This window comes from Pleurodeles waltl, chromosome 11 (assembly GCF_031143425.1).
Source record: "Pleurodeles waltl isolate 20211129_DDA chromosome 11, aPleWal1.hap1.20221129, whole genome shotgun sequence".
NCBI classification, from domain to species: Eukaryota; Metazoa; Chordata; class Amphibia; order Caudata; family Salamandridae; genus Pleurodeles; species Pleurodeles waltl.
Window position 1 is genome coordinate 868,679,712 of NC_090450.1, and position 18,119 is coordinate 868,697,830.

An 18,119-nucleotide genomic window follows, 5' to 3' on the forward strand; every position below is an offset into this window, starting at 1 on the left:
TGCCATGTCCACAACACATTAGTATGCCTAATGATAACACCAGTTTAGAAATGGAGTTAGTCCTATGATCTATGGCGTCCCCACTTGTATCAAGTGGGGGTCCATGCCACACTTGTCATAGCTGGTGGTAAAGCTGCCAGCAGGTCCACTAGGTCTGGAAAGTACTGCCAACAACGCTGGGTGAAGCATATATGCTAGTTCGCATCCAACATCCTTACTTCAGTGATCACAACCACCAGAAATAGCCCTATGGGGGTGATGCATACTGTGGAGACTGACAGTGCAAATGAATTACAGAGCAGGATTGCCACCCCTTTGGAGCCTATGATGAAGCAAGACTGATAAATGTGTATGTATCCATGTCTTCTCAGAAAGCTGCAACTCATTTCCAACAGGTGTGTTTCCTATAGCAGGAGTCAGGATGCCAATGAAATGTTTCCTTGTAGAGTGTAAAACTTTGCTATTGACTTTCCAGGACATTAGGTGATGGTTTCCTTGGAATCGTATTCTGCATTAAAGAGTTAGTTAGATGAATATAAGCTGTGTTTGTGACATCACTGGTGCAGGATCACCATTCATGGACGTCTGTTCTGGCAGGGACGTATGACCCTAAGGACCACCTCCTAGTGCTGATGACTCGACGTGACAAAAAAAATGTTCTGGATCCAATCTGGCACCTGAGGAGGCATACGTGTTAGGAAACTGTAAAAACTTCTGTAACCATCATAAAAACGTTAATAAGTAATTTGTTCTTTTTCAGACAAGCACATATCTTTAAGTAGGGTAGTTTTTCCAGTTTATTTCCTTTTATTATAAACTGTGAGATCTTTGTTTTAGAATAGAAAAGAAAAAATATATTTCTTTTAGAACACTGTGCTGATTGTGTTGGAGAATAGACATTTTGACACCCTTTTCCCAATTCAGCTATTGTATAAATCAGTGTCCCTGATTTCTCATGAACCTCTCCAAATCACTCAACAGGTTTGAAAAGTTGACATGTAGTAACTGTATTAGTGATGGTAATTACTGAATAGTGTATCCTGCCTTACCCTTCCTGGTTATTCTGTGAAAGACCCTTACTGGCTTTTGCCTGCTTGTTGGAGGAGTCAAATTGGGAATTTCAAACCTGCATACATTGATCTTAAAACATGAGTATTTTAAGTTCTCTTTCATGAGAGCTTTTCGAACACTTAATATCTCTGCTTATAAGTGGGGCCCAATGAACATTATCAAAAGAGAAGTACTTTTTTTTTAAATTTAGCACAGCAGTTACAAACCCTTTATCTTGGCATAATTATTAAAAGCAACTTTACCAAAGCTGAAAGAATAAGTTCACTGTAGTGTACATTGTGGATATATGCATATATTTCTATTCATACAGATTTTCTTGTTTTGTTGTATTTTTATATTTCAGACAAGGAGGGCACAATGACCTGGCCGATCGACTTGTTGAAATACAGCATGAACTGACTGACAGATTAGCATTCTATTTATGTGGCAGGAAACCAGGTAAAACATACATGACAGTAAACATAACAAAATAGTCTTAAACATCTGTGTCAGTTGTGATTCAGCTTGTTATTTATCTCTATGCGTCAATAAAGCCAAATGTGCCTTCTTCACCTGAAAATGTGCCCATGCCAGGGTTCTCAAGTTATCCAGTTCCATGCAAGAGTTGCTCATCCAGCCCAGGTTTTTTACATGCTATGTTTTCAACTGATTATTAAATTCGGGTACATGTCCTACAATTCAAAGACAATTCCTGGCATTCATAAGCAGTAAACGCATGGAACTGGGAAACTTGAGAGCTCTAGCCTGCTTGTTTCCTAACTCCAGATATAAAACCTAAGATTTGCCATGGAATTGAGATGGGCTAGAAGGACCATTGGCTAAATAAGCATCTGTTTCTTCTCTAATAATGATTAATAAAGCAGTTTGACTTTGTTTTGGTGTCTGGTGTAAAGTGTGAATTTATTTCTTTAGAAGTCCTCTCACTGCATGGCCGTGTACATAGTGGAAGCTGTTGGATTTATTATGTCTGAACTGTTTTCTGTTATCTGGTATTCCTTTACAAATGCTTTCCCCACTATGACAGTTCATTGGATGCAATCACCTCCGTTATTTAGTCCCAACATAGTAGGTTGAAAACAGGTTCAGTTTATCATCTTATCACCTTTTTCATTTTGTCAATTATTATCTGTGTTCCACACTTTTTTCAGCAGGACACTTTTAACTTGTGCATCAAGATTTGCTTGCTTTCGTATTGAATTGGCACATGTTTTCCAGTAAGCTGCTGTTAGTAAATGTGAAATACACATTTTTGGAAATTGCACAGAATGACCCTTGATGCTCCGACTTAATCTGTGGTCAACACATCCAACTGTTATCTCCACGTATTCCAACATATCCTCCCTTTAATCTTCTTTGAGAACCAACTTTTAATATTGTAAACCACTCTTACGTCCCAACTTGCCTCCACAAATGTCCTTCACATTGGGCTGCCAAATCACCTGTTTTCTTCGTCTCCACGAGGTCCAAAAGGCTAAGGCTGTTATCTGGTTGGGACCCATTTGTCTTCATCTCTTATCACAATTATTTAATCCTTCTACAGGCTTTTCATCGATACCACAAATGCAGTCAAACCCTTTCGTTTTATCTACAAATGTAAACTGCATTGCCACAGATGAACTTACTAAATACAGTTCCACATACCTGGCAGTTTTTTTGGCAAATTAAAACCATCCCCAGACCCTTACATGAACATACGACACCTTAAAAGGAATCCTATTTATGGAATGCACTTTCACACAATTTGTAATAAAGCCAACCACCAATAATTTAGTTTGTAAAGCATGCTAGATAACTGCTCATCTTCATTCACATATCTTATATCTGTAAAGCACTGCACTTAACACTTTAAGCACCTAAACCAATTGTATTTGATGTGTTCGACTACTTCAGCAGCAGTGGCAAAAATGCTGAATGACAGCAGAAATGCTACGAACTAGTAACACTCAATATCTGGCAGTACTGCCGATAGTCTCTAGACTGTTTATTTTGGATGCAAGATCCACACCAGGTTTGAACCTCAGTACATACTAGTAAGGCAGCTCTGTGTTATAATGAATCAACTGTAGAAAGCTTATGAAATCTGAAAGCCACTCAGCCTCTTGCCTAACCTACGCTAGTTACATGTGTACTGCTGAGCTGAACGATGACCATTCGTGTTATCAGCATATAGAAGCAACTCATTTTTTAGGTGATCTTGCTTATGATATTGTTAAAATAAGTGATTCTGTTTCTGATATCTGCTCATCAGGATATAGATGGGACCTCACTGCTGCACATGCTTCCCTCCGCCCCAAGTTACGTTTTGGAAATCCTACCACTATCAGTGAAGGGTCGTATAGCCTTCACAAAGATGTTGATGCTTCCTAGGCTCCTATATCTTTTTACTGCCCTCCCCATACACCTCACCAGCAAGTCTAGAGAAACCTGGATAAACTATTGGGGACCTCATTTGACATAACTGCCCAAACGTGTGGCCCTGTCGAAACTGCAGCTCCCACCGACTTCGGGGGCCCTGGGAGCCCCGTAGTTTGAATGATACTTTCTGGCTGCTCAACTGCAGTGACTTGCCGACTAGCTCGCTTCGGCACTGTCTAGAGGATACTGGGATCTCTCAACATCCTTTATCTGGATACCTGTCCTAGCTTTATTGCAGCTTGGGGCCCACCCAGCTAGAGTGACTCCTCGCCTGTTATGAGAGGCCCTGCAGTGCCTTGCCAGAGGACGAGGACTCACTAGAGATTTCCTCGCTAATGCTCCTTACATCCCCCACTTGGTCCTTCCTTGGGGCGTGGGCTACCTCACTAAAAGAGATCATCAAGTCTGGGGTCAAGCAGGTCTCTCGACCTTAGATCACCTTTTCCACAATGGGCAGCTACTGACCTTCGAAGAATTAGTGGACAATAACGATGAAATGGAAAAGCATGAACCTCCCAACAGCACGACATGGAGGGTCACTCCGGCGCATTGGGCTGGAGCTGAAGCAACTGTCCTTTACAGGGATGAGGCCGGGGGCCTTCATCGCCACCATAAAGCTACAACATGGAATCATCTATTATCCAGGCTTATGAATTAAATGTTGGATAGCTCGTCTTCCTTCTGACCCAACATAATAGAGTGTTTGATCTCACCTCATCTGCGCTTCTTCATAAAAATCCTGCCCCGCAACCAGACAAGACATATTGTTTTAAGGGCGACTTGGTATGTGGGACCGGAGTGAATTAATTCACTCCTACATCCTATTCGAGACGGGCAGTGGTTGTGACCCTTGACCCCTGCTCCTGCCTAACAATGCAGGAGTCTAAACCCACAGTCCGGATACGATGCATACCCACCATTGTTTTAACTCCTCATATGTTCATTCTGAAGCTCACCTATTAATTTCCCTGGGTTCTCCTTCCACTCCCCAAAGTTCCCCTGCTTCTTTAGCCACTGTTTTCTTTCCTGACTGAAGAGATTGGTTACGAGCAAACTGCTTGAGGTGCCCCCACACCTTTGATTACTTTTTGCCTCGATTTGTCGTCTAGCCAGGGGAAGGCTCACGCGAATTTCCTGTTCTGTAAATTTCTCTGTTGTAACAAAACTTATAATCATAAAAAAGTGTGATTCTATTAACAATGATCAGAACAGGATGGTTCAGGACATTGAAGAATTGTTGATGCAATATTTATATAGTAAGTATGTTACATACATTCAGATTATGAATTGTATTAATATCCTTATTGACTTGACTGTTATAAACAAAACTCATTTGCCATCCAACTAAAATAATGATTGGAGAGGAATTATTATTTACAGCCTCTTGCCACCAGCGGTACATGCAAGTGATTTGTGATGCAAAACTAGTGTCTGTGGTTTGATACATGATAGGTTTCTAAACATAAATGAATTTGTAATTTGCAGCCTGACTTCTTTTTCAGATCACAGAAATGGGCAGCATTTTATTATACCTCAAATGGCAGACAGGTAAGATATTTCTTATCAATGCAGTACATTGTTCTATATGCTGCACTTATCTTCCACTGACTCCCAAAATGTTTAATTATTAAACAATATATTATACAATGCTGTTCAATAAATGAACACATTCTTCAAAAATAAATTCTCACTTCTATTTATTTATTTGCATTTTTATTTACTGCAATCTGAATTCAGAGTGCATTCTGGCATGTTACAAACTAAAGTTAAAAAATGTTCTTTTAGATAAAAAGCTAGAATAATGTACATGACTTGGTAAAAAGAAAGCAACCATCAGCTTAAAGTTGCAGATATTAGTTATTAAACTGAGGCAAATCGAAAAGACGAGAGAGGGAGACATGTTTTTATGGATCTGCTAAAGGGCGACACTCAACAATGATCCTTACTGAAGAGGGAAGAGATAAGTATTGTCAGCAGCTCAGAAAATAGAACCACATAGATCTGCATTTTAAAATAATTCAGTTGCCTGTAACGTTGCCCCTTTTAAACCAAATACCGGGATAGTTTGAAAGTGTTTGTTTCTTTTAATCCATGTGCCAATCCTCCGAAAGAGTCTGAAAAGCAGTGTTTTGTATGCATCCTGCATGATATGCTTGCAAACAACTGAATTGTCTCTACCAAACTTTCCAAGCACACATCCTCCGTTGTAGGAAGCATCTTTTGTTCATTTTGGTATAAATACTTTTAGATATTCCTTACACAGTGGGCTGTACGCAATACCTATTTAGAGCCGTTTTTAGATGTTTCTTGACGGCGCAGCTGTTTTCATCCTTTTGTGATCAACTGAAAAAGACCTTTCAGAAGTAATGCTGAGAAGGACTTTGGCTATGCCCACGTGTTGGTGTTCTTGAGTACAACATTTGTTTAAGCAGAAACTGTGTGCTTCCACTGAAAAAGAGTGCTGATACTGCACTTTTTGCCTTCTGAGAAAGCTTGCGTGCAGTGCAACAGGCCGAGTTGGTTATGCTTATTGTTTAGAGTTGGGCTGAAGGTGAAGTCCTGCTGCATTTGCTCTTTAATGTGTTTTATATGAATTGGGGTTTTGTATGTTTTTAGTTGTGTGAATTTTACTTGGTCATTTTAATTTTAGTTCTCTGCGCGTCCTGGTCCACACTTGTTTCAAGGAGGATGTGTTACATATCCCACCATCTTTATTGCTCCACTTGGAGGTGGCATTTGTTTTCAGCATACTCTAGCTGTTTGGAGCAATCCTTCTCCATTTGTTTCTTTGAGTATAAATATGGCCAGTGTGCGGACGTGTGCCACTGATTTACCAAAGGCACACCAAAGGCAAGCCGGTCTATGCCTAGATGGTGCCATGAGGCAGGAACCCTGCTCAGGACAGGGGTAAGAGCCTAGCTTATCATTCTAATCTTCTGAAGTTCTGGCAACTTTTTCAAGAGCTTGTCTGCAAGCACTGAATATGTATGCCCAATGGTACACCAGTTTGCAAGCACTGTAGCAATGATTTACACCTGATTTGGTAAGCAGGTCCAGCCCTTCACTGTAACCGTTGAGTCGTATGTTCAGCCTAAATTGTTGATTGTTGCCTCAACAGAAACTGGAGATGTACAGATTTCTTCAAGACCATAGATCTGACAATATTCTCTTGGCTGAAACGTTACTTAACGAAAGTGCTTCTACTGACAGTACATTAGCTGTACCTGGTGCATGCTGCAATGTTGTACCCTGCGGATAGAAGAGGTGTGGAATTGCTATTCTTTTAAAATCCATTTACACTTGCACCATGATTGACCGGCCAGTGCCTGACTGCGAAGGCATTATTTTCTCACTCAAGATCTCCTATAATTTCTCTTTTTTTGGCTCTCTCATTTATCAGCCACCTGCCCCTAATGTAAGTTCACTCCAGACTCTTTTCTCAAGTTGTTGCACCTCATGTACTACAATTCTTTAGCTTTACTATATTAGGTAATCTTAACTTACACCGTGATAAGGAAGAATATTCTGCTAGGTTGAATTTAATGCAAGACCTACAAGCAGTTCAACTTGCTTAATTGGTTAAAACTGCAACTCCCTGTGCTAGGCACGTTCTCGACCTAGTATTTCCAAATTTTACAACACGGGGCTACCATATCTTCTTGTCAGGTCTGATCACTATGCAATCCCTTGATCTTTTAAATTAAACATATGCCTTATTCCAGTCCTGATAATCCACACATGTCTAGATGCTGCTGTAAACTGAATTTTGTTACATTATGCAATCTTACTACTATCTTCAAGCCCACTGCCATGCTCAGATTGAGGAAATTGACTTCGCCATTAAAGCATGGATCTCTTCCACCCTTGACAAACTGATTCCGCTATGCACCTCTTCTAGGCTTTCTATCAAGGCCTTTGCAGTCATGTTTGATGAGAATCTCATCTCCAAAAAAGGCTGTAAAGTACTAGAACAGGTTTGGTGCAGAGGTATGATCCTGCTGCTAATCTTGCATAACTGATGGCCATCAGGAGCTACCATAGAGCAATTAGGAAAGCTCATGCAACCTTCTTTGGAAATACAATTTGTGCTCACGTTTATACTAAAGAAATCATTAGAATTGTTAAATCCTTTACTTATCTATCTACAAAGACAGTCACATTTCCTGCCTCTGAGGAAAGGTGCAATGAAACGGAAGCTTTATTTCTGTCAGAACATTGAAGACATATATGCCACTTTCCCAGTGGTATCCCAATATGCTCATGCTCCTCACAAGAGTGGGGTGGTTCGCCCCACCACGGGAGAAGTTAAGCCTGCTGTACGTCATCGGTTTGATTTTGAGCCTATCTATGCTATGTTCTATAAAAAATAAAAATAAAAAAAAAACAATTAAACTCGGTATCTCTATTAGACCCTGCATTACCGATTGTGCTGGACAAAGGCTCCCAGATTATCGATACATTCTTGGTGGACTCCCGGAGGCATGCAGTTGTTTTACCACTGTTAAAAAAGCCACTCCTTTATCCTGAAAACTTTGATAGATCCACAATCCTGGAAAAGCATTTTAAGCAAGCTTTCCAATTACTTTTGAAATTAAACAATATATGACATGCTTCTCAGTCTGGTTTTAACCACAGTTACAACAGTAAGGGCCTGATTTAGATCTCAGCAGATGGAATACTCCATCACAAATGTGCCGGATATCCCGTCTGCCATATTACGATTCCATAAGATATAATGGGATCGTAATATGGTGGACGGGATATCTGTAATGTTTGTGACGGAGTATTCCCCTCTGCCAAGATCTAAATTGGGACCTAAGTCTGCTCTTTTATCTGTCTCAGAGGAGATATGTTGGACTTTGGAGGAAGAGTGCACTGGGACACTTATTCTACTTGATTTAAATGCTGCTTTTGACACTGTCAAACAACATCCTGTTGACTAGGTTATTGGATTGTGGGCTATGCAATATGGTTCTAGATTGGTTTACATATTTTCTAGACAGCCACTCCTTTCAGGTTGCACTTAAACCTTTTATGACTAATTCCAGGTTTATCCTACTTGGTGTCCCACTGGGTTCAACAATAAGCCCTGCACTCTTAACCATACGTTCACCCTCTGTTGAACATCATTTTTTGTCCTGACATTGATTTCAACATCACACAACTGATCATAACTTTAACTCCTTTTCCAGGTAGCAACCAACCTAAACAAAGATTGTCTGACGGAAGTAGCTAACTAGGTTGGCTTTAAAGGCCTGACATTAAATGGCAATAACACTGATATTAAAATCACCCCAACCTGTTGTCGTTGACCCTGTGGCCTGACACCTTAGACCCACTAGCCTCCAGCAAACCCACTATGAAGAATCAAGGTGTATGGATAGAAAGCACCTATTTTTTGACAGTCAAATAAGAACTGTACCTTCCGGCTATTCTGTTGAAGATGTCCTGGGCCCGTCTGGCCTAGGCAGAAAAAAAACGTAGCCCATGTAAATATACCTTCTCACTTGGACTAGGGTAATTGTTGGACCTGTTCCTTTCTGCAGCATTTTTCCCAAACTTTTTGCCTTCCTTCTCATGTTTTTCTGACACTCTTTATGTTGGCTTTTGGACTCTGGGCACTTTATCACTGCTGATCAGTGCTAAAGTGCATGTGCTCTCTCCTTTAAACTTAGTATAATTGGCTTACACCTGTTTGACACATTTAATTTCCTTTGTGTCCCGTGTACAGTGGTATCCCATATATTCAGGGCATGTAAATTAAAATGCTACTAGTAGACCTGCAGCGCAGCTGGCGCCACCTGCAGAAGTAGCCTTTCAAGCCTGTCTCAGGCCTGCCACTGCAGGGCCTGTGTGCATAGTTTACTGCCACATTGACTTGGCATTTAAAGTTACTTGCCAAGCCCGGAACTCCCCTATCACTACATACAAGTCACCCTTAAGGTAGGCCCTAGGTAGCGCTATGGGCAAGGTGCTGTGTAGGTAAAAAGTAGGACGTGGTTTCATTGTGTGGCGTGTCCTAGTAGTGACAAACAAGCTATTTGGTTTCTCACTGCTGTGAGGCCTGCTCATCTCATAGGCTAGCATTCGGAATTCCCTTAAAGGTACTTAAGTGGTAATTTCTGATCTGTGAGGAGTAATGTGGGTATGTTTGGAATAGTAGTAAGAAATCCTTCTCAGTTTTGTAGGTGAATTTTTTATTTCTATTGTGGAAATGCCACTTTTAGAGGGCATTTCACAGTGCTTATGACTCTTGTGCTTTGCAGCCTGACTCCAATCCACGTCTTGGGTAGAGTGACAGCTGGGCTTTGTGTATACTTTCCAGACAGCCATCACACAGGGAGGGTGGAGGTGTAACAGGATTACATCTGCATACCGAATGGTCTTTCTGGGCTGGGAGAGAGGGAGGCGGGTGCACTTACATTTGTATAGACTGTGTCTTGCCCTTGCAAAAAGGGCGCATTTACCGCCTACTAATGTCTGGAGCCAGGGTTGGAGTTAAAAGAGGGTGTTGTACACTTTTGAGGCTCTTTTGAAATTCCCCTTAGATCAGAGGCATTTTGAGTAGAAGTAGATGGGCTGTGGCCCCATGTTTAGAGACTGCATGGATTTGTACCCAGATGCTGCTGACTCTACACACTGCACACTGCTAGAAGGAACTGTTAGGCTGCCAAGAGGCACCACCATTGGACTGACTTGCTGTTGTGCTGACCTGTGGCCTGCTGTGCCACAGGAAGGACTGTCAATTCACTGCAAGGACCCTGTGTGCTGGCCTGCTGCCTACCTTCCTGCCTTTGTGCCCCGTGATCTCCCAGGGTCTGTGGACTTGCCTGTGGTTGTTTGAAACCCCAGGGTCATCAAGAGTGGCACTTGTACACCTCTGCCGTGGGACTCCTGTGGTCTGCGAGTCCGGCAACAGCATGAACTACAAAAGGAGCCGCTTTCCCAATCTTGTCACCTAATTTTCATGGTCAGCACGTATTGAGCACTGTTGGAAGCTCTGTGGTGTATCTGGGGAACCCGGGTCCAGGAGTGTGTGGTGATAGCAGTACTCCTTCCTTTCTTCTTTTGGGATCTCTAAGCGCATGTGGAGCGTGATGGCCCGAGAGGCCGTAACTCTTTGAAACAAAGGGACCTCCTGCCCCACCTTTGCCTCTTTTCCCCTGCATCAGATTAGTGCTGCTGAGCACAGGGAAGCTTCTGCCAGTGATCCAAGTGCCAGATTAGCACCACTGCGCTAATTTGACACAGAGGGGAGGACCCAGCGAGGTCTCCCCATGAGAGCTGCAGTGGGAGGTGTGTGCACGTAAGAGCAGCAGTCCCGGAGGCCCTGGAGGGGCTCTGGATGCACTACTTGTTCCATACGACTTGTTGGGAGATGCAGAGGTCATCAGCCGCACAGCACGGATGCGGGCGGCTGCTTTTTGTTCAACCTACACGCAAGGTCTCTGACGAGGCCCAGAACCAGGAGGCTCATTCAGGATACTGTATTTCTCCTAGGGGGGATGCCCGCTGTGGCCACAGTGGCCTGTGATTTTGCACACGGAGGACCTAGTGAGGTCTCCCCGCCATTGGGGGAGGTGTGTGCACATTCCTCATATTTGTGGCTACCTTTATGGGTACCCACGGATCAACTAGCAGGCCAGGGAGGAATCCTCAATGGAGGTCTCAGTCTTGCCAATTCGATTCATTACCGTAATTACGGTTGTGGGTGTGCAGGAGTCTCTATGCTCTAAGTGGGTGATTTCCATTTACCAGATTATATGAAATAAGAGCGCAAGAGCGCTGTCTCATGGTAAGGCTGTTGATGTCAGTATCTATATGGTGAGGTTATGGTGACTCATTTATGTTCTGCAGCCAACTACTGCATTTTATATCCTCCGCGCTCGCTGCAATGTGTTGTTTTATGCCTTGCCTTGTCAGGATAAACATAAAATATATAGTGTGATGGTATAACCTGCTCAGTGTTAGTGTTTTGGTGACTTGCAACATAGACCCCTTTCTTTTATTCTTTTATTGCACTATGATGGTTTGATTGCTGCCTAGGTGGCAAAGTAATTATTTGTCTATCGTTTATATGCAATACAGTTTACTTTTATATAATAGTATTTGGAGTTTCTTTTATGGTGTAGTTGTGTCACTGGAGTGTATGTGTTGTGCAAATACTTTACACATTGCCACTGAGATAAGCCTGACTGCTCTGGCCAAGCAAACTAACAGGGTGAGCAAGGGTTATCTTGGGTGTGTAGCTCCCTTAACCTGACTAAAGTGGTCGGGTCTGCCTGACTGATGTGCCTGCCCTAGCTAACCAGAAACCCATTTTCTAACAGTAGTATTCTGTACCTGGGCATTAAGAAGGCCTCTCTAAAGAGATTTCAACTTATCCAATATTTGTCAACATGACTGCTCTGCCACATAGTGAAATACAATTCTGCCACTTCCTTCCTAACAGAACTATACTAGTTGCCTGTGGGAAAATGCATTTAATTCAAAGCTGTCTGCCTTGCCTACCGTGCTTTGCGAATACAGGGCAATGCTACCTCAGGCATTTTATCCAGCCTTATATTCAGTCTAAGAGGTCAACTAATCTCAAGTTAGCACAAGTTCCTAGAATTAAACAAATTAGTCTGGGTGGCCGCTTTTTCAGGTATTTCACATCCAAAATGTGGAACACCGTACCCCCGCACCTATGCCATAGTCCAAGTGAAGGACAATATCGGAAACAGCTCCAGGCTCAAATTTTCTAAAGCAGGGGGACATGTTGGGCAGAGTCTCTGCATCCAATCTCTGTAGCACTAGAAAGCCCCTTTTGGGGTAGCCTTGCACTTCACAAATATGGCTGACATAATATAGAATCTCATGATGACAAGCCAATAATAACTCAGTAGGACTGATCTGTTTATTATGAAAAATTACAATACATGCATCCTTGTGTACACTATTGAGGTTTGCATTTTGGGAGCCTTACCCCGCCCCAAAGCCGAGAAGGCGGGAAAAAGGTTCTTCGACCTAAACCTGATATTGGTTAAGGGGCATATAGAGATGGCCTGGATCCTGGATCCAAGCTGAAGAAAGAGCATTGCGCAGGGAGGTGGCCCATGGCCTACCAGGAAACCGATAACAGCACTCTGGGTGGAGGTAGTGGATGAATAGCAATTTCCTTCAAATGTGAGAAACCTGTCTGGTGGCTCCAGAGGAGACAATGCACCTGATAACTTGGGCTCAGAGTAGTGGGAAGAGGGGGTGGTTTGCAGTGCGGCCCCAGTTGGGGGTGCTGTGGAGCCCCCCTCACTATGGAGAGCCTGTACTGACCAAGCGTGCCGCTGTATTTATTGGGCAAAGCATACATTTCAGTCAATATGCTTTTGAGTTAATTGTTTTTACTCTGTGTTATAGCCTGAAGGGAAGTATTTAGTTACATGTCATCTCTGACATGACTGTGATAATCCTTGTTAGGCACTCATAGGAGGATAGTTTTTTGCTCTGTTAACAATATTTGTGGACACACTTGTAGTATAATGAGGATATGTCTGATGTTTATGTTGTGGCAATGCTCACATTCAGCAGAAGAGATCTGGCTTAGTTATGGTGTGTCAAGCCAGTAGAAAAGGCAGTCGCCCTGATTGGTTCACTTGGAAAAGTTATGTTTGTTGCCATAAGTCAATCTGTGTATTATGAAATGTTGTGACAAAGGCGGTAGGCCTGACTTATTATGAGAAAATATTCTCTGTGATAATTGTTGCTAAGCCCTTTAGAGAGAGGTTTTATATGGCTTTCCAACTGTAAATTTATAGCTGTCTGCATAATGGTTGTCATTTATTCATACACAGTAGGCATGCATTGGTTATCATGTCAAGTCTGTGATAAAGGATACAGGCAGTGTATGTGTGTAAGACCTGTCAACCAAGTGGTTTTTCCCCAAAGCTTTTGACTTCTCCTACCATTTTTGCCGATCTTGTTTCATCTGACCATAGGACTCTGCACTTTTCCCCACTGCTAACTAGTGCTAAAGTGCTTGTACTCTCCTTAAACATGATAACATTGGCTTATGCTCAGTTATCATATTTGATTTACTCATAATTCCCTAGATGAATGGTATTACATGTACCCTGTAAATTAAATGTTGCTAGTGGGCCTATATGATTGATTGTGCAACTCACTTAAGTAGCACTTTAAACATGTCTCAGACCTACCATGGCACCCTGTGTGTGCAGTTTGAAGCTGTGATTATGACGTGGGAAAGCAAAAAAAATTTTCAGGCCCAAACCTTCCTTTTTAATATATATACAATACCCCTATAGTAGGCCCTGAACAGCCCTGAGGGCAGAGTGCATTGTATTTAAAGAGTAGGACATGCATTTTTAAGTAATGCCTGTCCTGGTAGTGAGAAACTCCTACATTCGTTTTTTAGTACTTCAGGCAAACCTTTCCCAGAGGAAAACATTGGAGTTAGCTTATTACATTTTATAAGTATCATTTTTAAATGGGAGCAAGTGACCATCTCATGTTTGGTGTTCTGGAATTGGAATTTAAATTACAATTTTGAAAATGCCACTTTGAGAAAATTGGCATTTTCTTGCCTTAGCCATTTGGTGCCTGCAGCCTGTACCTGGGTCAGGACTGGATGTATGTGACAGTTGAGCTTTGTGCATTCCTCCTAGACAGCCACACACAATAGGGAGCTTAGGTGTGCCTGGATGGGCCATCACTGGCACGATGGAAGGGAGGAGTTGGGCACAGCCCCACTTAGACTTGAATAGGCTGTGTCCTGCCTCCACACAAATAGCTGCATAGCCCCTGTAGTTAGTCTGGAGCCCGGACAGTGGAGGCAGGGTACCTGAGGACTTCAGAGAGAAGCATCTAGAAGCTTCAACCCCACTTCAAAGGCACAAGTGGGTATACATTTTGGGCCTCAGATGCCACTTCAGTACACTTCTGAACCTGTGAATACTCTGCTAGGAAGGACTGCCACTCTGCTGGACTACTGCTTTGCTGTACTGCTGCCTGCTACCCTCCTGCGTAGGTGAGAAGGACTAGACCTACATCACATGAACCCAGACCACTCCCAGAGTTACTCCAAGGGCTAGTTGGCTGGCCTTCGCACTTGAGCCTTAGGGACAGAAGGCTCCAACAAAACTGCACCTGCTCCTGGACTCCACCATCTGTGATTCTAACCTGTCAAGTGGTGCCAACCCTGTCCTGGACCCTTGGTAGTGGGCCTAAGGTGCTCTGCTAGCTTCAGTAGATCCAGCGGAACTAATGTATCTTCTATACTGCGTGGCGCAACCCCATGCAGAACTGATGCATAGCCGCTGCTGTGTGGATCAGAACCACCACAAGGATGGACATCACATTGCAGCCCATTGCTGCTGAGCAGAGTATTCTCAGCGTAGGCCCTCACATCACTCTTCGACAGCAGCCTCGATGATGATGCCAAATCTCTGTGTTGCAGCCTCACAGCTCCTCAGAACTAACACATCACCCCGACTGCGGGTCGCATCCCTGACTCCAAACTTTACATCGCAAACCTGTATCAGCAGGATTTTCAACTGCACAACAGGACCTCACACCCCAGCCTCGCCACATCTTGGAACTGACTTGTTTCTTCGGCTGCACGACACACCTTATATGTGGATCCTCACAACACTCTACAAACCAGGATTGATGATACTTTGTTCAGTAGGCCTAACTGGGTCCCTGTAGTCGGCCCTTGCTCCATCGCGGTCTACCTGAACGTGTGACTTTGTCCAAGTGTTTCACGATCAGATATCCATAGTTGATGCTTTTTGGCACTATTTTTACTAAAATCTTTATATTGTAATAGCTCCGTTTCAACTGATTAATTTCTTTTTGTTTTGGTGGTGTTCTATTTATTAAAAATTACTCTCTTTTTCTAATTCTGTTGTGGGCTCCTTTTGTGTGTGTGTTTTCACTGTGTTACTGTTTGAAGTGTTACACAAATACTTTACACATTACCTCTGAGATAAGCCTGACTGCACTGTGCCAAGCTACTTGAGGGTTGAGCACAAGGTAATTTAGGGTATGCTTGTGACTTCACCCTGAGAAGAATTGTGGTTATTGCTTGAGACAACCACCCCTCCTTACCCGTAACCCAATTTCTTAGGATCTACTATTATATCACAGGAGGATCACATTGTGCTACACATTGCCGGATAGCATTACTTCATTATGTTATCATTTTCCACTTGTTAATACTACCTGGATTAAGGTTTCAATGCATTAGTACAGTTTAACACACAAGTGCAGCAATAAGGAGCAGCTGAAACCGCACCAGTCCACCTTTGCACAGCAGTATGATCTACAACATAATGAGTAACTTGAAACAATTTTTTTAAATCTAAAAATAAAGCTGTAGATTATATGAAGCAAATTCATAATTATGTAGAAAATACTATAGCTGCAGAATCCTATAATTCCAGTGGCCCTCGCTATGGGCCTTATTAGTTCATTCGGGATGTTTTGTCAGATTCAGCTGGTTAAATCTCTCTACTATGAAAAGTTATGCTAAAGCCAGGAGGACTGACTTACTCATTGTGAATAGTGTGTGCCAAAGGCAGTATGGTTTTAGGGGTGGATTGTGATTACACTCTGGTAAAACATATAGCCATGTATTTTGTTACATGTATTCTCACAGATTACCAGAGTATGCAAGATGTTCACTATGATTTGCACTCTAGTAACTGGTTCTGGAACCTCTTCAGAATACGTGACAGGCTTAGTTAAATGTCAGGATCATGTCATCAAAAATGTTAAAATACATATACACCTACATATCTATGTACAAAGGCGTACTTTGATTGAGCCCTGCCCTGCTGTTAGTCTCCGTGTCATTTCCACTCTGCTTCTGTCCACGACAGTAGGCAACATAGGGCAATGGGCCAGCTCACTTTTGCCATTGGCTCTTTTGTTCTGTGAGTACTGGCATTTGTCTGATCATGTGTCCTCAATTGCCTCAAAATGAGCTTGTTCTAATGCCAGGGTTGGTTGACTCCTCCCTTAGTTTTCCATTTTCTCTTGTATATCCCCTTTCATTTCTTTTACTTTTCCTCCTTTATATTTTCATTTTTAGAGTATACTACTGCTTCTCAGACAGTGCTAATGGGACGCTGGCTTGCCACTCATTTAATTTCCAATGCACCACATCCTGCATGGTGACTGTATTTATACCAGGGAATCGTTTTAAAATGGTATTGTTCATAGAGTATCCTTGCTTTACTATTCGAAGATGCCAGACCTCTTGGTTCTAAACACGGTGGCCATGCTGGATCTTTAAAACAATGATGCACTGTGAATTATACTTTTTCAAGATGACCACCAGCTGCTTTGTTTAATTGTATTTGTTATTGCAATCATATACTCTCCATTGTTTAGGCAACTTAGTGTTTTTTTTCTTTTAAATTGTCTTCTTTTAATTAATCTTGCATGTATTGTTTGTTTTCTGTGTGTTTTATTGTGGTTGTGTAAGTGGGTGAATGCAATGAGTCAGTGGGTGGATGAATGGTTACAGGAGTGCAAGGATGTTGGATGAGTAAATATATTATGACTTACTGAGAGTGTAACCCCATTGTGCCTTACAAGACACTAGTTTAGAAGCCAGACCTGCTGACATGGCCAGTGTTTGGGAATAAAGACAGATGGTAATTTCATTCTGTTTTGTAGCCAATTTTTTTAAATATAAATAGCACTCTTGTTTTTATTATGTTTTTTAAATATGTGGTGTACTATTAATCTCCTTCTTGATATACAATGTAGTTTCAAAAAGGTTGCTGTCATTCGGAGGAAACCGACAGTGGTTCTTTCTAGCACCGGCAGTTTTCCAGAAAAAAAATCTTGAAACTAATTGCTAAATATGTCCCAACATATTCAAGTTTTTACAAGAAGTACAAGTTATTTTTTGAGTAAGTTATTTTTAAGAAACACCCTTGTAGTCTGTGACAGGCAGTCTTTTGATTTTTGATTAATGAACAATTAGACTGTTAAGCACTTGATATGTACTGTACTTAATCTGGATTCTTAAGTTTGCTTTGATTCAGAATTGTCTGAACCTCTACCTGTTGTTTCTTTTGTGGGGCTCTTGCTCTGATTCTTACAAGTTAAAGAAATGTTTCTCTTTCGACTAAGAGCCAGTTTTGCCAGCTGTTAATGGTCATGGACCATTCACTTAAATCAAAGAATTTTGGATGATACACCATAGAGGTGTGCAAACATTGTACTTCAGTATCACCTCAAATGTGAACGGAGGAGACTTTTAAGATCTGCTCTTACATAATGCATTTTCATGACGTTGGTTATTATTTAGTCCTCTCCAAACTGTCTCTTACATTTCTGAAAATTTCAAGTATTGTTTTTTTACACAATTTGGTCTCCCTAGACATTCTGATGTTTAGGAGCTCTTTCTGAAATGTGCTTCCTAGTTTTCCACAATTTTTAACATTGCATGTTGTAATATGATTTACCTTGGTCACAATTGACATTAATTGGTGACCACACTCCCACTTTATAGTATTATCTCGTCATCTCCTTCCTCATCCCATTCCTTACATAATGAGTTTTAGCCTCGTGCAGTCGAGCTGTCCAAACTTTCTATTTTTATTAGGTTAGCCACCTGACCA

The 18,119-nt window shown here is 41.9% G+C and overlaps 1 protein-coding gene across 4 annotated transcripts in view; it reads left to right on the forward strand.

Annotated features, from left to right (window-relative positions):
• The window catches only part of GIT2 (GIT ArfGAP 2), a 374,247-nt gene that overhangs the window by 78,900 nt on the left and 277,228 nt on the right, over window positions 1-18,119 (forward strand). For all 4 annotated transcript variants that reach the window (XM_069214722.1, XM_069214720.1, XM_069214724.1 and 1 more), the window contains exons 7-8: window positions 1,415-1,509; window positions 4,989-5,034. In XM_069214722.1, coding sequence (XP_069070823.1) covers window positions 1,415-1,509; window positions 4,989-5,034 — 141 coding nt within the window. The remainder of the gene's footprint in view (window positions 1-1,414; window positions 1,510-4,988; window positions 5,035-18,119) is intronic.